Here is a 22,735-nt window from a genome sequence, read left to right on the forward strand (position 1 = left end):
CATATCTGGGCCCTTCCAAAAGTTTCGGCTGTTTATTTTCTCAGCTATCTCGGCTACAAATTTGGGAAGTTTGTGTTTTTATAGACACTTAGTTAAAACAATCATTGCTAATCTCTTTCTAAGTAGCAATAAACAGATTCTTCTATTTATTTTCTCTCTGTCCTGTTCTACTCCTGGGTTTTTGTTTTAACTATTCAGAACAACCATCTTTTCTTTCAACTGCTTCAAAAACACTTCCTTGCATTAACAAGGCACAGAAATAATATTGGCTAAATACCTTTAAAGACCTTGGCAATGCAAATGGGCATTTCTGGATGAATGAAAACATTTTGATGATCTAAATTTTTAAAATTCAAAACCTCGAAAGAAGGGGAAAAAAAATCTCACATATCCCAGAAAAGGGATGAATTTGCAAATTTATTTATTTTATTTATTTATTATTCATATTTATATACCGCCCTATCTCCCGAAAGGACTCAGGGCGGTTCACAGGCACATAAAACATTTATATACAAGATAATCATTAAAAAACTTATTCTAATGCCTAATTATTAAAAATATAAATGTATATAACACCTTTATCCTCACTTATTTATAAAAATATAAATGTATATAACAACTTTATCCTCACTTTGCAAAACCCAGAAAAGCCGAGAGAAGAATTCACCCTTTCTCGCTCTTTGTGAAAAAAGGGCCAACATCCTTCAAGAAATATTTCAAAATATTCTGAAGAGGCGTCGCCGTTTTACAAATATATTCTGATATATATAAACAATATATATATAAACAATGTGCCCAGGGGTTGCATAAACTTTTCCATGTTTCGGTTCTGTTTTGCTTACGCTGGCTGTGAATTTGCAGATAAACCCGACAAGATTTTTCCATCCAAAAAGGAAAATTAAGGAATTTGAAAGCAAGATTTTTCCAACTGCGTGGCTATCAAAATAGGATCTATTTGGCCATAGGGGGGAAAAAAATCTGAAAAAGTGATTGTTTTCTCTTTGATTTCATTTCTTCTTCCCTTTGCTAGTTTTTCTTTGCTATTTGTTTTTTTACACCTTAGAACGAACTTTAATGAAAACGGTAAAGGACAAAAAGGGCATTTTGACACGAGCCCAACAAACTTATCGTCTCAAGGAAGGATCCCAAAACTGATCTGCTCTTCAGAATCAGAAACACACCACTAAAAAGCCCCCCATCGTACCACACCAAAAGGCTTCCTGAAAAAAAAAAAAATCTCTAAATCTCGGTTTTGCTATGTGAGAAATCCACAATTTCAGTTCATAAATTTACTGCTTTGACAGGTTTTTCTACTTTAGCAATTTACTGTAGAGATGCTTCCATCTTTCTCATTTTAGCATATCTATCTATCTATCTATCTATCTATCTATCTATCTATCTATCTATCTATCTATCTATCTATCATCCATCTCCCTATCTCTATCTCTCCATCCATATCTATCTATCTATCTATCTATCTATCTATCTATCTATCTATCTATCTATCTATTTATTTTATTTATTTATTTATTTTGTCACAACAATATATGTAACTATCATACAGAAAGGTTATATATTATATAAAGGTATAAGCATATATATATATATTGTTTACATTTATACCCCGCCCTTCTCCGAAGACTCAGGGCGGCTCACAGTGTATAAGGCAATAGTCTCATTCTATTTGTATATTTTTACAAAGTCAACTTATGACTTATAAGTTATATATATAGGAAGAAGAAAAGAAAAACAATAGGACAGGAACGGTAGGCACGTTTGTGCGCTTATGCACGCCCCTTATGATCCTCTTAGGAATGGGGTGAGGTCAATAGTGGAAAGTTTTTGGTTAAAGCTTTTAGGATTATGAGAAGAGACCACAGAGTCAGGTAAAGTATTCCAAGCACTGATGATTCTGTTACAGAAGTCATATTTTCTGCAATCTAGATTAAAGCGGTTGACATTAAGTTTAAATTGGTTGCTCTAGTATTATTGCAATTAAAGCTGAAGTAGTCTTTGACAGGAAGGACATTACAATAGATGATTCTATGAGTTAAACTTAGGTCTTGTCGAAGGCGACGGAGTTCAAGTTTTCCAATCTATCTATCTATCTATCTATCTATCTATCTATCTATCTATCTATCTATCATCCATCTCCCTATCTCTATCTCTCCATCCATATCTATCTATCTATCTATCTATCTATCTATCTATCTATCTATCTATCTATCTATCTATCTATCTATCTATCTATCTATCTAGAAAGATGGAAAAAGGGATGTATTTAGGTCAGGTTGGAGAGAGATCTTAAAATTCCTTGTGAGGTTTTTTTAAGAAAGGAGTTGTAAAAATTTATGAGGTGTCCTTTCTGCCTTAATATAGTCAATTTGTGGGAAAGAGGAAAGGAGGGAAGGAAGGAGAGAAAGAAAGAAAAGAGAGAAAGAGAAAGAAAAAAGAGAGAAAGAAAGAGAAAAGAAAAAGAAAGAAGAGAGAGAGAGAGAAAGAAAAAGAAGAAAGAGAGAGAGAGAGAGAGAAAGAAAGAAAGAGAGAAAGAAAGAAAGAAAGAAAGAAAGAAAGAAAGAAAGAAAGAAAGAAAGAAAAAGACAGACACTAGTAAATTTTGGGTGCAATTGAACAATTTATCTGCTCTCCGAGGGCAACTGGGGCCGAATTTACATCAAAACTGAGCCCTTCCTCCCAGGTTGCTACAGCGCAATCCTGCAAATGGAAATAATATCGTATTTAAGTCTTACAACTATTTATTTTTATTTCTTTATTCAATTTCTATTCAATTAACTACTATAGAGTTATTAATGCACATAAGAGATGAGGTAAGTCTTTCTCTTTCTTTCTTTCTTTCTTTCTTTCTTTCTTTCTTTCTTTCTTTCTTTCTTTCTTTCTTCCTTCTCTCTCTTTCTCTCCCTTTTTCTTTTCTTTTCCTTCCATTCATTCTCTCCTTCTATGACTCCCCCCCGATTCTCCTCCTTCCAATTTACAATGATGCTAACAGGCCCAGAATTTCGAAGAGTTTCTCTCGACATTGCAAAATTAAACCTCTGCTTGCCGGGTTTATCTTCTCTCATCTCCCCTTATCTCCTGAATAGTTTCATCTGATTTTCAGGAGACACCCAAAGAGGCATTCAGCGTTTCTGAAACAAGTGAACAAGCCCAGCAAAACGCAACCACCAGAGAAATGAAGAACCGTAACATTCATCTCTACTGCAGTGAGACAAGCGCATCCCACACACCAACAGACACAATCCCAGATGAGATCGGAGTCTGTTTCTTCGAGACCCGGCAGCGTAGAAAAAAGGATGCCACAATAAACCTGGTTTCCTATCCCACCACCAAGCTGAGATTCTGCGAGAATTTTCTGGGATTCTTGCAAGAGGATGGTTAAAGAAAGGGGAAAAGCTTGTTTCCACACGACCAATTTTCTCCCACGGGAGTTGTGCCCCTAGAAGAGAAGTTTGCAGAAACTTTTCTGGTTGTTTTTAACTTTAAGTTTCAAGAAGTTTGAAGAAACTTTTCTTTTTAAAAAGCTTCAAGAAGTTTGATGAAACTTTTCGTTTTTTAGTTTTGAGAACGTTGAAGAAACTTTTCTTTTTAAAAAGCTTCAAGAAGTTTGATGAAACTTTTCTTTTTTTAAAGTTTCGAGAACTTTGAAGAAACTTTTCTTTTTAAAAAGCTTCAAGAAGCTTGAAGAAATTTTTCCTTTTTAAAGTTTCAAGAAATTTGAAGAAACTTTTCTTTTTTTTTAAAGTTTCACGCAGTTTGAAGAAACTTCTTTTTAAAAAGTTTCAAGAAGTTTGAAGAAACTTTTCTTTCTTTTTTCTTTTTATGTTTCAAGGTCTGAACAAGTTTGCGAACTTCTGCACCCCAGGCACCAAGCAGCAGCTGCCCGCTCCAACATCCCATCCCCAATGCCGCTGGTACCTCGCATGACGCCACTGGGTTGTGGGGCAGCTTCAGAGAGCCTGGCGCTTTGATTCTGCCACACCTGTTCAGCACCTGGGGACGCCAGATGCTAAGATCAAACCTCGGAGGCCGGTTGGCGAACGCCGGTCCAATTTTCTACAACTCTTTCTCGTATCGGAAAAGGCAGCCTGGGAACAAGCGAGCCTCCAGGTGATGTACTCACCTCAACGCTGTCATTCCCGAGGGCCAATCGGAAGCCCCGTCTGTATTTTGGGGGTGGGGAAAAAGAAGGGAGAAACCGACGGCAGCGGGCTGGAAAGTTTCAAAACCGCAAAGACGAAAAAAGAACGAGAAACAGAACGACCACAAAAAAGGACCAAGTTTCCGTTAGCAAAAAAAAGGCAAGAGGGATTTTTTTTGGGGGGGGGGGTTCCTACTTGGAGAGAAAAGAGACAGGGGCTCCACCAGCAAATCTTTCAAGATTTAGGCTGAAGAAAGGTTGTTTTTTTTTATTTTTTGGTTTCTCTCTCTCTCTCTCTCTCTCTCTCTCTCTCTCTCTCTCTCCTTGACGGAATACAGATTGGCTCACTGATTTGAGCGACCTGTCTTTGGCTGATTAGGATCTTGGGGAAAAAAAATATTTTTTTTAAAATTTTCTTTTAATACAAACATTCCATCTTACATTAAAGAGTGTGTCATCTGGGTATAAAATTCTTTGTGTCTTAACAATTAAACTCACCACCATATTCATTTCTTACATTCATTCTTATATTAATACTAATGGATAAAATAACACAAACCTAACATTTGTATATGTATATTCTATATAGTCAGTTTTAATTTACTTTTGTTTATCGAATTTAAGATACTGCCAATCTCACTCACAGAGTTGACTCTGGACTGTTTATAGATAAATTGGCTTTTCAGCATCTTTCAAGACAGATTAAAAAACAAACAAAGCAATGAGGCCTTAATAATTATACACTAAATCAAGAGTGTTGGGGCATCTACTCAAAAACTTTGTTAAACCTAAGGTTTCCCCCCCGCCCAAAGTCCTTTTCATTATTTAACTGATTATAAATTATCGGTAATAATTAAGGCCTCCTCCGTTCGTTTTATCCGATGAAAAATTCCATCTCTTTTCAACTCTAAAAGTGGGATTATTATTATTACTTTAAATAACCCTAAAAGTGGGATTATTATTATTTTAAATAACCCTAGAAGTGGTATCATTACTATACTAAATAACCCTAGAAGTGGTATTATTATTATCATTATTTTAAATAAGCCTAAAGTGGCATTATTATTATTGTTAAATAACCCCAAAAGTGGGATTATTATTATTTTAAATAACCCCAAAAGTGGGATTATTATTATTTTAAATAACCCTAAAAGCGGGATTATTATTATTTTTTAAAAATGCCCCCTGTTTATCTGAATTCATGTCGCTTAGGTGAGATGGGCGATGTGGGAATTTAATAAATGAACAAGTTAAAAAAAATATTAAATCCTCCACTCACTGAGACTTTTGGGATGGTTTTTAAGGAAGGCAAGTGAGCGAACGGGACAATTTCCAATGAGTCGGTTAATTCCCCGTTATTATTCTAATTTTTTAAAAAAAGGGACTGTAAAAAGCCCAAAAGGACTTCTCTGTGATTTTTCCATCTGGGCAGGGAATGGCGTGGGATAATCCCAATTTAAGATCTCGTCCGCTTTTCTAAGAGAGGCGACTATACATGGGCAAAACTCGCCGGTCTGCGTTTTTGGGGGTCACCGCAGCCCCGTAGCATTGACGTAAAAAGGAAAACATCAATTTCCAGGACAGCCCCTTCCCCCCAGGTTTGGGTGTTTTTGGGGCCACATGGTACTGAACACGCCAGCAAAAGATGCAAAAACCCATGATGCTGATCGGGCACACAGGATGGGGTTGCACCACACAAGAAAACTGTGCCAGGCACCCCGCAGAGAGGAAGCCAAGGTGTGCCCACCTCCCACGCCCAAAAGCCCCAAAATTTCTGAAAAAAAAAAAACAAATAAAAAACCACCCAGATTTGGGGACTGACAAAAATAACATAATTTTAAAAAAGGCATTGTTTTCTTCAGCTTCACTTCTTGGTTTCAGGGTGAGGACGAACAAATAGATGCTTAAAAGCCGGGAAGACAAATAGTTTTCAAAGGCGGCCCCGTTGACCCTCCCAAACCCGGAGCAGTCTACCTGCAGTGGCCCACAGGGGAAAAGCAAGACGGTGATAGCTTTGGGAATTCTTGCCTTTTTTTTTTTTTTGCGCCTGACCAGGAGTTGGCGTCACCCTTGCAAAGGGGCCACGGGACCCCAATGCCGTGTTTCCAACTTGCCAAGCCAAAGAATAACCACGATTGAACAGAGATCGAGCTTCGAAGCGCAGTGCAAAAGTGGCTAATTTGCCTTTCCCGAAAACTGGTTAGAGGTCTGACACAACCAGGGTCTCTCAAACGCAGCCTGGATTTCCAATAATGCCCGGCTCAAAATCCTGCCGAATCAGGGTTTGAGACTAACCGAGTTTAGCAACGGCAGCCTCCTTCGATCCCTCAGGATCAGACCTAAATCAGATCTCTCCAGAAAAGTCACAAACAAGCTTCGCCATTAGCCTCCATCGATTCGGGATAGATCCCTGAATTTTAGGGTTAGAAACTAGGGGCGTAAAAATTGGCAAAAAGAAATTTGACAAAAGTTTGCTTGTTCCAGAAGAGCTTTTGGCCATCAAAAAGGGGTTTCTCTGCTACCCCCAATGCAAATGGGGAAGACCCCTCCCCCAGTCCCACTCCCCAGACATTTTAGCCCCAGCTCAAAATAATCCCACCCCCGGAACCCCTCCCCTCAGCTGCCTCTCTTTCTACTTAATATTAGGGTTGTTTCTGGATTGCAGGAAACCAAGATCAAACACTAACCATGGTTAGACCTAGCCAGACCCCTTTGGGCTCCCCAAAAATCCTGGTTTTGCCCCTGATCAAAGTTTTACAACAGCGTAAGTGCTCATTTTCAAACACAACCGAGAAGTTTTTCCTTTATAACTCAAAATCTAATCCTAACCAACATTAAACAGTTCTGCAATTGGCAGTGAGGACTTTCCCTTTGCCCTTTTGCAAATCCCAAAGAGCAGAATTAAATTTTAAAAAAATAAAAAGAAACTCTTTCTGCACACACAGAAAAGTGTGTTTGTGGGTCTCTGGGTGTGGAGTTTGGTTTGCGCACGTCAAAAAGAGCTGCAGAAAAATCTCATTTTGCCACTGATCGAAATGACAGGAAAAGACAAGCTTGTCAAAGGATTGTACAATAGAATTGTAGAAGGGTATAGAGAGGATGCGAGAATAACAGTATGATAATGATAACAAATTTAAGAAACAAATAAAATGACAGAATGACAAAATGATAGAATAACAGAATGACAATAAATTTAAGAAATAAAGAAAACAACCGAATGATAGAATCAGAATAACAGATTTAAGAAATACACAAAATGACAGACTGGTAAAATCATAGAATAATAAAAATAATAATAACAAACGTAAGAAATAAAATGACAGAATGATAAAATGATAGAATAATAATAACAAATTTAAGAAATAGATAAAATGACCAAATGATAGAATAATATAGAACGACCAGGAAAACAAATTTAAGAAATAAAGAAAACAACCAAATGATAAAATGACAGAATAATAAAATAATACTAACAAATTAAGAAATAAACAAAATGTCAGAATGATAAAATGATTTATTTATTTATTTATTTATTTTTATTTTTATTTTTCGTATTTATTTAAAAATACGAAATAAATAAAAATTTATTTAAAAATATGAAAATAAATACGAAAAAAATACGAAAATGATAGAATAATAACAAACTTAAATAAATAAAACAACAAAATCACAAAATGATACAATAACAGAGTGATGACAACGAATTTAAGAAATAAATAAAATGACAGAAGGATAGAATAATCGAGTGGTAATGATTGAAAACAAATGTAAGGAATAAATACAATGATAGAATAATAGAATTGATAACGATAAGAAATGTAACAAATGAAACCACAGAATGATAGAGCGAGTGATAATGATAGCAAACAAATGTAATAAATAAATACAATGATGGGGGTCATAGAATCATAGAGTCCTAGGGCTGGAAGGGACCTTGAAGGTCATGTAGTCCAACCCCACTCACCTGCCCAAGGCAGGAGTCTTTACAGCATTCCTGGCCAAATGGCTGTCTGATCTTTTCTTGAAAACTTTGCAAACTGCGAATCGAGCAGAGAGCCCGTTCCCACCGTCCACATCCCCCCACTCAGTGAAACCCAGAAGACCCCCCCGCCTCCCCCCCCCCAGCCATTGGTACTCACAGGTGTGTGTCTTCTTCATGGCCGCAGCTCCTGAAAGGAAGAAGAAGGGAGAGTTGAAACCAAGGGGCCACGGAGATGCCAGCTTTGAAACTGCCCTTCCCAAAGCATCGATCTTGGGATCGCTGCCTCTCGCCCACATCCCTCCCTGCCCGGCTGTTGGCTAAGATGTTGCGACGACGTCATGGAAGGTTTTCCCCACAAGGAGCCACCAGCCACGGGAGGTTAGCCAATGGTCCACCTGATGCAATGGGGAGGCAAAGCACCATGGGCTTGGAGGAGTAGAAAGGAGAAGGAGAAGAGGAGGAGGAGGAGAATTAGAAGAAGGAGAAGGGAGGAGGAGGAGAAGGAGAAGAAGAAAAGGAGGAGGAGGAGAATTAGAAGAAGGAGAAGGAGAAGGAGAAGAGGAGGAGGAAGAGGAGAAGAAGAAGAATTAGAAGAAGGAGAAGAATTAGAAGAAGGAGAAGGAGAAGGATGAGAAGGAGGAGGAGAAGAAGAGAAGGAGGAGGAGAAGAGGAGAAGGAGGAGAAGAAGAAGAATTAGAAGAAGGAGAAGAATTAGAAGAAGGAGAAGGAGAAGGATGAGAAGGAGGAGGAGAAGAGGAGAAGGAGGAGAAGAAGAAGAATTAGAAGAAGGAGAAGAATTAGAAGAAGGAGAAGGAGAAGGATGAGAAGGAGGAGAAGAAGAGGAGAAGGAGGAGAAGAAGAATTAGAAGAAGGAGAAGAATTAGAAGAAGGAGAAGGAGAAAGATGAGAAGGAGAAGGAGAAGAGGAGGAGGAGGAGAAGAATTAGAAGAAGGAGAAGGAGAAGGATGAGAAGGAGAAGGAGAAGAGGAGGAGGAGGAGAAGAAGAAGAATTAGAAGAAGGAGAAGAATTAGAAGAAGGAGAAGGAGAAGGATGAGAAGGAGGAGGAGAAGAGTAGGAGGAGGAGAAGAAGAAGAAGAGGAGGAGAAGAAGAAGAAGAAGAGGAGGAGAATCATCATCATCATCATACTTGGTGCTCTTTGAGCTTGGTGGTTTTCTTGCAGACATTTAATTGCCCAATTAGGTAACATTATCAGTCCTAGAAGAGTGTGGAGTTTGCAGGGAAGAGGAGGAAGAAGAGAAGATGAGGAAGAAAAGGAACGGAAGAAAAGGAAGAGGAGGAAAAGGAAGAGGACAACCGTGGGTTCCTTGGTGCTTTTCTCGCAGACCTTTCATGACCCAACTAGGGAACATCATCCGTGCTAGAAGGGAGTAGGGCTTTGTGGGGAGGACAGGAGAATGAGAATAAGAATGGGAAGAGGGGAGGAGGAGAAGCAGGAAGGACACGAGAAGGGAGGGAAGGGCTTCGAAGGAGCAGCATCAGCCCCTCCCCAGCCCAGAAGAGCCGTGGGAGAAGGGGAGGGGGACGCCGTTAATTTTTGGCCACAAGGGGGGTCGCTTTTGATCGCAGCTAGCTTGGTTGGGGTTGGGTTCCCCTGGGGAGGAGGAGGGGGTGCAATATGGGCCCTGCAATAACCAGCCCTCCCCCTCCCCGTTTTAAAGTGAGGAGAAATCTCACTGCCTCTTCACACTTTCTCTAATCGACAGGAGTTCGAATTCTGCAACCCCGAGAAGAGCGGTTTTTAAAAAACGCAAACTTTTGTGGGCGCACTCCAAAGGGTGTTTGTGTGTTTATCTTTCTTTGTGCACGTTAAAAAAAAAATAAAACAAACGTCCAAGCCACTTCTTCGCCCCTGCAAACTTTTAGGAACTAACCGAACAGTCGACGAAACGCCTAAAATGCAACAAATCTTATTTTTTTCTCTCTCTCTATTTCGGTGCTTCGCTGAATCACCTCTCCTGGGTTATTCCAAAGTGCGCCTGGAATATTCCGCATATCTGCCACTGCACTGCAGGAATCAGACAACCAAGAAGGGTCAGGCCTTCCTATTTAACCAGAAAACAAGGCTACTAGTCCTCATGAGCCCAGAGTTTTGCTTTTTCGGTTGTTGTTGTTTTTTTTGCAAGCAAATATCAAAAGTGATAGGTGACTGCTGCAGAATTTATATTGTTGATCTTCCTTGATATAAATCAACACATCTGAGTTTGCGGCTTTCGTGAACAGATGAAAAGATTGCCAAAACAGTGTATGCTGAAATTTAAGAGAGAAAGAGAGAGAGAAAAGGGAGGGCAGAAGGAACTCACAAACAAAACTCTCCCCTTTTTGTCTCTGAATTTCTTCTTCTTCTTTTTTTAAAACCCTCAAAACAGGCAATTTCACCGATCAAAAACACAACATGCAAGTATCGGCACGGCCGAGCCAGAAGTAGTGAACGCCGGATCCAAACGCAGCAGCCAACTCAGCAAAAGTGGCAAGAAATATAAACATGAAATGAAAAAAAGTTTTTTTTTTGTTTGTTCAGTATTTGGATTATAATAAAAGCTAGTTTTGGGGGGTTTTTTGTTCCTAAGAAAAGGCAAAATACGAAAACACAACCTCACTTCATCCACACGTCAGGGAGAAATGAGGAAAAGGCCAGTTAAACAAAGGAGAAAACGTAGCTAAGAAAGGATTAATTTCTTTTGGAACCAAAAAAATAAAAAATAAAAATGAACTTGCATCATGGTTACCTAGAAGCAAACCCTTCAGGTAGCTTTGTCTGTGACTAAACAGTTCGGAGCGGGAATGTTTCTTATCTTTGTGCTTATTCCCCCAAATAATGATGATGAGGAGGATGTGATTGGCATGGCTTAAGATGGGAACCATCGAGAAAGAAACGGAAGGTTTAATACTCGCTGCTCAAGAACAAGCACTACAAACTAAGGCCACGAAAGCAAAGATACAAAAATCCACCGACAATCCAAACTGCCGACTTTGCAACAACAACGTCAAAACTGTTTCACATTTAATATGTGAAAGGAAGGGGAGGAGGAAGAAAAGAAAAGTGAAAGAGAGGAAGGGGGAGGAAAGGAAGAAAGGAAGGAAGGAGGGAGGGAGGGAGGGAGGGTGGAAGGAAGAAAGAAAGGAAGGAAGGAAGGAAGGAAAAAGAAAACAAACCAAGCAATTCACCCCATCCTCAGCAATCAAACTAGCTCCTTGCAAACTTTAAAAAAAACTTTTTTTTAAAGGCCATTTGACAACTAGGGGTGCCTCCTCCTCCTGGCCAATGGGGTGGGTGGTCTTTAGGAAGTTCCTCCATACACCCCTCCCCCACTTTCAGATCCAAAGAGAGAGCACAGCTGGGGAAAAGACAATGGGAACAGTAATACTGGTTGCAGGCAGAAGGCACCCAACCTCACCCTGCAGGCTTGGCTTGCTCGTTGCAAGAAACCAGTATATATATGGCGTTTGCCAGGTCACGATATCTATATCTATATATCTATCTATATATCTATATCTGGTGGGTGGGTAGGTGGGTGTGGAAAGAGGCAAGGAGGGGGGGCAAAGAGAAGGAGCAAAGTTAATTCTTGGGGACCCCTTTTCAACCCCCCCCCACAAGGCCTCCTAAGAGTTGGCAAAGGCAGAAGGAAAAAACGTTGCTGAAAAAACACCGAGGGTGGCATTGCTCCTCGCCCCTCGCTCGTCCTTCTACCTCCCCCACCCCAAATCTTCTCCTTAAAAGAGTTTTGCTGGGGAAATCGGCTTGTGGCCGGCTGAGCTGCCGTCAGCCCGTCCTCGTTTGAACTCGGCACTTACATAACTCCCTTACCAGGTCCTGGCAGGCAGCCAGTCCCGGGGCGCGGAGCCAACGCCAGCCAGCTGCAAAGCTTCTCTGCTTCTCCAGGCTGTAAAAGTCAAAACTGAGAGAGGGAGAGAAAGGGAAAGAGAAAGAAAGAGAGAAAGAGAGAGAGAGGGAAAGGGAAAGGGAGAGGGAAAGAGAGAGAGAGAGAAAGGGAGAAAGAGAGAAAGCGACAGAGAGGGAGAGAAAGGGAAAGAGAGAGAAAGAGAGAGAGAAAAGGAGAAAGAGAGAGAAAGAGAGGGAGAGAAAGGAAAAGAGAAAGAAAGAGAGAGAGAGAGAGAGAGAGAGAGAGAGAAAGAAAGAAAGAAAGAACGAACGAACGAACGAACAGCAGGAGAGGAAGTGGAAGGGAGGAAGAAAGAACATATATAGATGTATGGGATCCTGGCTCTTTTAAAAGGGGTTTTGGGGGCTCTGACATGGGGTGGCGAATTTGAAAAATGCAAAAAAAGAAAAAAAAATAAAAGAAAAAGAAAAGAAAAGCAGGATTTCCCATCTGTGATTCGGAGCACCTGCTCCAAATTTGGAGCATTTTGCACATCCGATGCTCAGCCGGGATGCCTCTGCCCATGGACAGAGTGCCAGGCCACCCTGAGAAAACACCGAGCGTGCCGACCCCGTTCCTCCAAGCCACGGTTAAATCCGGTGCTCCAAACCACTTTCCAGAAACTTTTCCCCCAGGTTCCGGACCTGGTTTTCAAACCAGAGTCAAACTGGATTGAGAAGGTTGGTGGGTTTCCTGGGGGGGTGCAGAGAGATTTTTGGGATTATTATTTTTTTTGCTTTTTTTTCCAGAAAAATAGGAGATTTACTGATGGGGCAGAAAAACAGAGAGAGATAACCCCCCCAAAAAGTAATATCCCTTATTTAATTTAATTTTATTTTATTTAAGTCATACTGGATTTCTGCCTGTTCTGGACACTCTGCTAACCCGCTCCCCTGATTGGTTGAATCCTTCCGTGACATCACAGCCAGCCAGCCAATGGTGGCCTATTGGGAGAAGCTATTCCAGTTTCCTTGAACGCTTTCGCAAGGCTGAGGGAATTCTGGGAGATGAAGTCCACGGTGGCCAAGTTTGGAGACCCCATGATTGGAGAGGACATCTAGACCTTGATGAACGTATCTTTTCTTTTATGTACACTGAGAGCATATGCACCAAGACAAATTCCTTGTGTGTCCAATCACACTTGGCCAATAAAAATTCTATTCTATTCTATTCTATTCTAGACCAACCGGCTCAATTCAAAGCCAGCCGTCTACAAGAGCTCTTCTAAGCGCGGACATCTAGTGGCAAGGAGTTCCAAAGACCCAAAGCCACCACTGATCAGTTCTTAGCTGATTCGTGCCCCAGGCCGTTCAACCAGCTCGGCAGAAGATGTGGGCAGCCCGTCACACAAACCGGGTAGCCCCTGGGTTGCTCAGGAAGCAACCAAGGAAGCCTCTAATTGGCATCTAATTCCTCCCTGGGCTGTCCTACCTTGCAGGGTTATCGAGAGGACCAGAGACGGGAAAGGGAGAGGGAGAGAGAGAGAGAGAGAAAGGAGAAAGAGAGAAAGCGACAGAGAGGAGAGAAAGGGAAAGAGAGAGAGAGAAAGAGAGAGAAAGAGAGGGAGAGAAAGGAAAAGAGAAAGAAAGAGAGAGAGAGAGAGAGAGAGAGAGAAAGAAAGAAAGAAAGAACGAACGAACGAACGAACAGCAGGAGAGGAAGTGGAAGGGAGGAAGAAAGAACATATATAGATGTATGGGATCCTGGCTCTTTTAAAAGGGGTTTTGGGGGCTCTGACATGGGGTGGCGAATTTGAAAAATGCAAAAAAAGAAAAAAAAAAGAAAAGAAAAAGAAAAGAAAAGCAGGATTTCCCATCTGTGATTCGGAGCACCTGCTCCAAATTTGGAGCATTTTGCACATCCGATGCTCAGCCGGGATGCCTCTGCCCATGGACAGAGTGCCAGGCCACCCTGAGAAAACACCGAGCGTGCCGACCCCGTTCCTCCAAGCCACGGTTAAATCCGGTGCTCCAAACCACTTTCCAGAAACTTTTCCCCCAGGTTCCGGACCTGGTTTTCAAACCAGAGTCAAACTGGATTGAGAAGGTTGGTGGGTTTCCTGGGGGGGTGCAGAGAGATTTTTGGGATTATTATTTTTTTTTTGCTTTTTTTTCAGAAAAATAGGAGATTTACTGATGGGGCAGAAAAACAGAGAGAGATAACCCCCCCAAAAAGTAATATCCCTTATTTAATTTAATTTTATTTTATTTAAGTCATACTGGATTTCTGCCTGTTCTGGACACTCTGCTAACCCGCTCCCCTGATTGGTTGAATCCTTCCGTGACATCACAGCCAGCCAGCCAATGGTGGCCTATTGGAGAAGCTATTCCAGTTTCCTTGAATGCTTTTGCAAGGCTGAGGGAATTCTGGGAGATGGAGTCCACGGTGGCCAAGTTTGGAGACCCCATGATTGGAGAGGACATCTAGACCTTGATGAACGTATCTTTTCTTTTATGTACACTGAGAGCATATGCACCAAGACAAATTCCTTGTGTGTCCAATCACACTTGGCCAATAAAAATTCTATTCTATTCTATTCTATTCTAGACCAACTGGCTCAATTCAAAGCCAGCCTTCTACAAGAGCTCTTCTAAGCGCGGACATCTAGTGGCAAGGAGTTCCAAAGACCCAAAGCCACCACTGATCAGTTCTTAGCTGATTCGTGCCCAGTTCTTAGCTGATTCGGCCCAGGCCGTTCAACCAGCTCGGCAGAAGATGTGGGCAGCCCGTCACACAAACCGGGTAGCCCCTGGGTTGCTCAGGAAGCAACCAAGGAAGCCTCTAATTGGCATCTAATTCCTCCCTGGGCTGTCCTACCTTGCAGGGTTATCGAGAGGACCAGAGACGGGAAAGGGGAGAATGCGGTTGGGGTTTGAGCCGGACGGTTCGGAGAACGGCACGCTACCTACCCAGGCGAGTCTTAAGCGATGCCAGGCCTGGTTCAAACCCTGGATCAGACCCAGGCGTCACGTCAAGACACATGCCACCATACACAAACGCCCACTCACTCTAGGCCCCGCCCGAGCTGGCTCACAACTCCGCACACACACCCAGAGAGATTATGTAACCACGTGGGTGCCCGACGTGCGAGACACAAACGCCCAAATCACACAGGGTGCCTCACCAACGCTCCCCAATCTCGCTCGCACCCAGAACCGGCCACCGCCGGGGTAGCTGTCCCGCCACGGGGCCCTCCCTTCCCCATTCCTCCAGTGATCCGGGGAATGATGGGCACTGTTGTCTCAAGACATCGAAAGGGCTCCTGATTGGAAGCAAAGGCTTGTCCAGCGTCCAAGATGGAAAGGAGACCACTCAGCGATCACTCGGGAATCAACCCCTCTGCCTGGAATCGGGACCCGATTTGCATAGCTCCTCCCCGGCCTTCCTTTATTGGCCCTGCCGGAACAGAGGGGATTCTGGGACAGTTTCCCTTCCAAGAAACGCTCAGCTAAGCCCCATCCTCACCCTCCCGGTGACACCCCTCTCCGACTCCATCCGCCCCCTCAGCTGCCTTCTCCTTGAACTCGGAGCCCGGAGAAGCTCCCCCCTCCACAAAAAAAATTTTTTTGGGGAAAAAAATAATAATTGCCAGGCCAATCAAGGAGCTAGTCCTCAGCCTCTCTCCTTGTCTCTCTTTGCAAATTCCTGGACCGAGCTTGGGAGACCCCCCCAGGCCACCCAGTGCCCAATTTTTTTCGCCTCTTTCCGGTACCCCAAAGGATACAGGGAATCTTCCACTTATGACGGTACATTTAGTGACCATTCAAAGTTACGAAGGCACTAAAAAAAGAGTTTTTCACACTTATGACCATCATGGCATCCCCAGGGTCAGGTGATCAAAATTCGGATGCTCTGAGCAACTGACTCATATTTATGACGGTCGTAACGTCTCGGGAGGGGTCCCATGATCCCCTTTTGCGACCGTCCGACAAGCCAAGCCAGGTTCGCTTAACAACCATGTGACTGACTTAACAACAGTGGGGATTCGCTTAACAACGGTGGTGAGGAAGGTCATAAAACGACGCAAAATTCCACTTGATGGATATTCTCACTCAGCAACAGAAATCTGGGGCTCAACTACGGTCGTAAGTCGAGGACTATCTGTATTCATGACTCCTTCCCGTCATTGGGATGCAATTCACATCTGCAAGAAATAAAACTGCGACGCTGAGAAGCTTCTGGAAGGAAGGGTGAGATTTCGCCAGCCAGCCACTCCGCGTGGCTTCCCAACGGATCAAGCTTTCAAAAGAAAGGAAACTCCCAGGCAGGGCCAGAGGAAGGAGAGGCAGTGAAACTGACTAGATCAGCTTCGGATTCCTTCTTAGGGCTGGAGAAACAGACCGGATCAAAGACAGTTCTCGGCAATTTCTAAGCCAGGACTTACTTAGTCGCCTTGGTTGCCTAACCAGAAAAAAAAGGATAAATAAACGAAAGTTTATTTGGCAATTTGTGCTCGCCTTTGGAAGTGCTTTGGAAGGATCCGGGAAAACTGACCTGTGTCCGGTCAGTTTCCAGGCCGAGGAAACAAATAGAGGAATGAGTCAATAAGGCGACTAGGTTGTAAAAAAAAAAAAAGCCATCTTGGTTGCTAAGTTCAAGAAGGATGGAGCTACCCTGGTTTCAACCAGATCTGAAGCCCTCTCAGATATCCCTGGGTTCAAATAGTTAGCTTAAAGCCTACCTCGCAGGGTTGTGAATAGCATTCTATAGAGCTGGGGAAAAGAAACAGGTTTATTTTATTTTCTCCAGCTCCTTGCAGGATAAAAGAAAGAGTTTTCTCATAACATTAAACAAGTAGCACAAATGTTTCCTTTTTAAAAATGTTTCTGAACTGCCTGCAGGGACCCGAATCTCCCCATGCAATTCTTATATTATGCATCATCATAATATATTATTATTATTATTATTATTATTATTATTATTATTATTATTATTATTATTATTATTATTATTATTATTATTATTGTCGTTGTTGTTGTCGTTATTATTATTCTTTATTCATTAAACATGAAATTCAGTCAACAGAACATTCAAAAATTATTGAACATTTTTGAAATAATAATAATAATTAAAAAAAATATATTTTCTCCAGGTTTTTAGCTTTCAACACAGAGCAGGGCCCCGAATCTCCCTAATGCAATTCTAATCATCATTACCATCATCTTCAGTCCTTAATTAGGGCTTGAAATGTTCAATTTTTACCAGTCCCAGACTGTGAATCAAATTGATGATTAAATCAAAATAATAATAATAATAATAATAATAATAATAATAATAATAATAATAATTCAAGAAAGAAACGGAAAGGGGGGTGAAGGGAGGGGGGAGGGGGCTTTGAGGGGGGAGGGGGGGAAAAGGGGGAAAAATGTTTGTTTTTAAAAACTTTTTCAATTAAAAAAAAAAAGAAACGGAAGGTTTAATATTTGCTGCTCAAGAACAAGCACTACAAACTAAGGCCATGAAAGCAAAGATACAAAAATCCACCGATCATCCAAACTGCCGACTTTGCAACAACAAAGTCGAAACTGTTTCACATTTAATATGTGAATGCAGCAAAATTGCACAAACTGATTACAAAGCTAGACACGACCGAGTTTCTAAATTAATCCACGGGTCATGGATTAATGACCTTCTCATTTTCTTTTTTTACATAAATACGACTTGCCTGTATCCAAAAAGTCCCGGGAACACAAAGTGGAAAAAGTTACCGAAAATGAGACGGTGAAGATCTTGTGGGACTTTTGAATACAGACAGATCGTCACTTGGAACACAACACACCAGATATCACAGCTGTCGAAAACCGAAGCGTTCAATTTATTGACATCGCGGTACCAGGAGATGCCAGAGTCGAAGAAAAAGAACTGGAAAAAATCACGAAATATCGCGACCTGGCCATTGAAACTACACAGCTATGGATGAAAATGTCACAGTGATACCCATCGTCATCAGGGCACTTGGTACCATGTCCAAGAATTTTATAAGATACATCAGCAAATTCCAGCTTCCTGCAATAACACCAGTGGAACTGCAAAAAACTGGGCTACTCGGAACATCGTACATCTTAAGAAGGTACTTGGTTGATACCTAGGATGCTGGCAGCAACCCGTATCAACCATCAGCACCAGTCAATGGTATTTGTGATACATTTTTAAATATTCAGGTGACTGAGTTTCATGTTTAATGAATAAAAGAATAATGATGAAGATGATAACAATAATAATAATAATACCAAATCCAGCATAGTTATCTTGTTTGCTGTGTATAATGTCATTTTGTGAATAATAATAATAATAATAATAATAATAATAATAATAATAATAATAATAATAATAATAATAATAATTATTTCCCCAGATTTCTAGCTCTCAACCCAGCCCCTTTGCACGGGAAGCTTCAGCTCCAAGTGGCGAAAGGGCGAGTGCCAGAGAGAGCTCCCCTAGCTCAGTGCAATCTACCCCAAACCTCTTAAGCACTTCGCTCAGGCCCCGCGTGGTTAAAAACCACAACAACCACCCAAAGTATCTATTTGTCAGGGAAAGCTGGCGACCTGGAGATCAAACTGTTTGCAAAAATAGAAATATAAGTGTGTGTGTGTGGGGGGGACACACGCAAGATGGCTGCCTCCTCCCCAGGGTCAGTGAGAGAAGACGGACTTATCTCCCTTGAGTTTGAAACCTCCCACTTTCCCCAAAAGGGCAGTTCTGTGACGCAGAGGGGGAAGCGCATCTTCTACTGTTTCTAGTCCTCATGGAGGGAGATTTAGGAGAAGGGGGGCCCGGTTTCCCCTCTCTCAGCAGGTCCTCCATGCGACCAGAAGGGAAGCAGGAACCACAACCGTAACGTCAGAAAAGATGGGGGGGCATGAAGTTCCAGGTGAAAATCCCTCCCCCCCAAATAATCCACTCATCCCCAATATTGATTAAGTCCATGACCTGCAGTTGTTTTTTTTGTGAGGTGGGTGGGGGGCAGGGTTGAAGAAATAGCATTGTGATGCTCTATGTGTGGTACGCACACACACACAAACACACAAATTAAAAATATTACTTTTGCTTTGTTTCACCTGAAACACCCCACACACCCCCAAAAGCTGCGTGAGCAGGGGGTTGGACTAGATGACCTCCAAGGTCCCTTCCAACTCTTGTTACTGTTAGCCAAATAAATGTACCCAGTTTTTTGGAGCTCAGCCTTTGCAAGGAAGTCAAAAAGAAATGCAAAGCTCATTTCTTAGAAAATCACTTTATTATTATATTTTTTTTTAGAAAATCAGGCAGCAGGAGGTCTCCCCTCTCTGCCCCCCCACTCCTTTTCCAAGAGGGGCTGCACTGGAGGTCGAAGGGCAAAAGGGGTGATTAGGGAAAGAGGCCGTGGGCGCCCAGCAGCGAAACCAGAAACTGGCAGGGCGCAGTTTGCAATCTCACATATTTCTCTGCCTCAAAGCCAGATACCATCTCTCTCTCTCTCATTCTCTCGCTTCGCTCTTCTCTCTTTCTTTCTCCCTCTCTCTCTTCAATTTTCTTTTTCTGTCTCTCTTTTTCTGTCTCTCTCTTCACTCTCTCTCTCTCTCCTCTTTCCCTTTCTCTTCTTCTTTCTCTTCACTTTCTCTCTCCTTTCACTCTTCTCTGTCTCTCTCTTTCCTTCTCTCTTTCTCTGCCTCTTTCTCTCCCTTTCTCTTCACTTCTTTCTTTTTTCTCTTCATTCTCTCCTCTCTTCATTCTTCTCTCTCTCTCTTTGCTTCCCTCTTTCTCTCCCTTTCTCTTCACTTCTTTCTTTTTTCTCTTCATTCTCTCCTCTCTTCATTCTTCTCTCTCTCTCTTTGCTTCCCTCTTTCTCTATCTCCTCTTTCTCCCTCCCACAAAAACCAGGGCTCCAAAGTGCTGCAAATTACTTAATTGAAGTTCTGGGCAGCTGGAGACGGGTTTGTCAACAATCTCCAGAGAGAGAGAGAGAGAGAGAGAGAGCTCGGCTCCTTCATGAGGACTAGAATCCTGGAGGGGAAAGCAAGCTTGCTAAGATGGGGCACCCCCCAAAAAAAGGGGGGAGGGGGGAGGAATCAAGCAGAAGTTGATTGCAGAGGGGGAGGGTTTTGGGGATTCCCCTTGCCAGAGCAGAGGGAGAGGATCCCCGTCCAGCCACATGGGAGTGGTAGTCCTGCCTTAAGTGGGAAAAGGCTTTAGAAGGGAAGGTTTCTGAGGTGTATCCAAGTGGTCGTGTGTCGTCCCTGCCCGACTCCCAGAATCCTCACCCAACAGGCTGGGGACGATGGGAATTGGTGGCCCAGCCTAGCCAGAAGCAGAAGCTTAAGGAAGCTGCTCTGTGGATGTGAAAAGGGGAAGGGGAGGGAAATACCCTTTGCTATCCTCTGCTCCTCCTCCTGCAAATGGGGCACCCCCCATGGGGCGGGGGAGGGAGCCTCAGAGACCCCCCCCCAATTCTCCAAGCGTGGACTGAGCGAGAAAAAAAGTCTGGGGACCCAAAGAGAAACTCCATTCTTCACCGAAGAAGGCAGAAAGTTTTTTAAAAGCCCCCCTCCCCTTAATAAAAGCAGAAAAGAGCCCCCCCCCAGACCGGACAGGGGGGAGAGGGTGAAGGGGACCCCAAGATTAGAGGGGGAGTCGCGAATCCTCCCGGAAAGCGCTCCCTGCCTGCCTCCCAGGTGCGCAGGACTCCACGGTCCATGCGGCGCAGCCAGACCTCCTTTGGGACGGCGGGGGAGAGGAAGGGGCGCCTCCCCACTTACCTCGCGGGGCGGCCCGGCCGCGCTTGGCCGCTCCGGGTCCGCGGGGGTCGCCGGCCTCCATCAGGGGGTCCCGGGCCGGGGCGGGGACGCGCTTCGGCGGCTGCAGGCAGAACCAGTGGTGGCTCGAAGCTCCGGCTTGCGGAGCCCCGCGCAGCCGGCAGGGGTCGCACCGAGCTGGCCCGTCCCCGTCCCGCCCTCCCCCGGTAATTCAACCGGTAAAGCTCGGCTCCACGCTCTCTCCACCCGCCCGACGCTATTCCGCTGGCCAGGGATGATGGGCTTTGTGGTGCAGCCACATAGGGGAGGTTTCCCCACCCTAGAGACCCCTCCCCTCCTTGAGCTGGTCATTCAACCAGTGAAGCTCGGCTCCACATCGGGGCCCCACGCTCTGCCTCACCCGCCGGCTGGACCCTATTCCGCTGGCCAGGGATGATGGGCTTTGTGGTCCTGCCACATAGGGGAGATTTCCCCCCCCTAGGGACCCCCCCCCCCCTTGAGCTGGTCATTCAACCGGTGAAGCTCGGCTCCACATCGGGGCCCCACGCTCTGCCTCACCCGCCGGCTGGACCCTATTCCGCTGGCCAGGGATGATGGGCTTTGTGGTCCTGCCACATAGGGGAGATTTCCCCACCCTAGGGACCCCTCCCCTCCTTGAGCTGGTCATTCAACCAGTGAAGCTCGGCTCCACATCGGGGCCCCACGCTCTGCCTCACCCGCCGGCTGGACCCTATTCCGCTGGCCAGGGATGATGGGCTTTGTGGTCCTGCCACATAGGGGAGATTTCCCCACCCTAGGGACCCCTCCCCTCCTTGAGCTGGTCATTCAACCAGTGAAGCTCGGCTCCACGCTCCGTCCACCTAACCCTAACACGACTCTATTACGCTGGCCAGGGATGATGGGGGTTGTCGTGCTGCCAGATAGGGGAGATTCAAAGACCCCTCCCCTCTTTGAACTAATCATTCAACCGGTGAAGCTCGGCTCCAGGTGGGGGCCCCACACTCTACCTTCCTTACCCGCCGGACCCTATTTCGCTGGCCTGGGACGATGGGCTTTGTTGTGCAGCCAGACAGGGGAGATTTCCCCACCCTAGACGGACCCCCTCCCCTCTTTGAACTAACCATTCAACCAACCGGTGAAGCTGGCGTCTCCCGGAGGGCAAAGGGGAGGCTATGCACCCGGCGAAGCTGCCTTTTCTCTCGCAAAGAGCCCCGAAAAGTTCCGCCCCGCACCTGAACTGAAGCCTTACCTGTGGCATGCCTACCTTCCGCGCCCGCCTTCCTTTACCCGGCTGGTCCTTCTCGGTCTGCAGGCGCGGCGGCGGCGGGGGAGCCAGGAGAAATTCCCCAGGTGAGCCTTGGAGACCTGGCCAAGGTCGGGCTTTACCCGACGAACTCCTGCCTGGCAATGGAGCTGCTTAGAAGGGCAGGTTCCCGACGGGACGGGCTGCAAAGGGACTCCTAATATTGCAAATAATCGCGCTACGAACGCGGAGCCGCGAAAGGCGGAGAGGTCCACGGGGGTCCCGCGGGGGAAAGCGGCGGGGCAGAAGCCTCTGAGGCTGCGCCCCCGGCCTGCCAGGCAGTCATGGCACCGGTGCAGCCTCTTCTTCTCCCCCCCCCTCCCCTCCCCGGGCTCCCTCCGACAGCGCTCGATTAGCCGAGGCTGCAGCAACCGCCCAGCCGCGTTACACAACTCGGCGCCGCTGGATCGGGGCCAGCCGCCCTCCCCTCCCCTCCCTTGGCCGCCCCCTCCCTCCGCCCGCCACGCCGAGGCCGCGTGAGCCGCCCGCCCCCTCCCTCCCTCCCCCCGCACGTGGGCTCCCGCGTGCAAAAGCCCTTGCACGCCCAGCTGGGAGAGAGAAGGAAGGACCCGTCCGCGCGCGGGCGTGTAAAAGAAAGGGAGAGCTTAGAAGGTGTGCAAAAGAACTCCCGCTCGGGTGCCTTGCACGCCCGGCC

The 22,735-nt window shown here is 44.6% G+C and overlaps 1 protein-coding gene across 5 annotated transcripts in view; it reads right to left on the reverse strand.

The window, feature by feature from the left end:
• The window catches only part of RORC (RAR related orphan receptor C), a 43,181-nt gene extending 20,738 nt beyond the window's left edge, over window positions 1-22,443 (reverse strand). The window contains exons 1-3 of one of the 5 annotated variants that reach the window (XM_058159790.1): window positions 20,781-20,826; window positions 11,967-12,042; window positions 8,296-8,325 (exon numbers count right to left, since the gene is read on the reverse strand). In XM_058159790.1, the coding sequence (XP_058015773.1) occupies window positions 8,296-8,314 (19 nt within the window). In that variant the 5' untranslated portion in view covers window positions 8,315-8,325; window positions 11,967-12,042; window positions 20,781-20,826. Of the gene's footprint in view, window positions 1-8,295; window positions 8,326-11,953; window positions 12,057-20,780; window positions 20,940-22,026 lie in introns of those variants that run through there. The other 4 variants (XM_058159788.1, XM_058159786.1, XM_058159789.1 and 1 more) reach the window with 4 other exon arrangements.
• Window positions 22,444-22,735: the final 292 nt, after the last annotated feature.

The sequence above is a fragment of the Ahaetulla prasina genome, chromosome 17 (genome assembly GCF_028640845.1).
Source record: "Ahaetulla prasina isolate Xishuangbanna chromosome 17, ASM2864084v1, whole genome shotgun sequence".
NCBI lineage: Eukaryota > Metazoa > Chordata > Lepidosauria > Squamata > Colubridae > Ahaetulla > Ahaetulla prasina.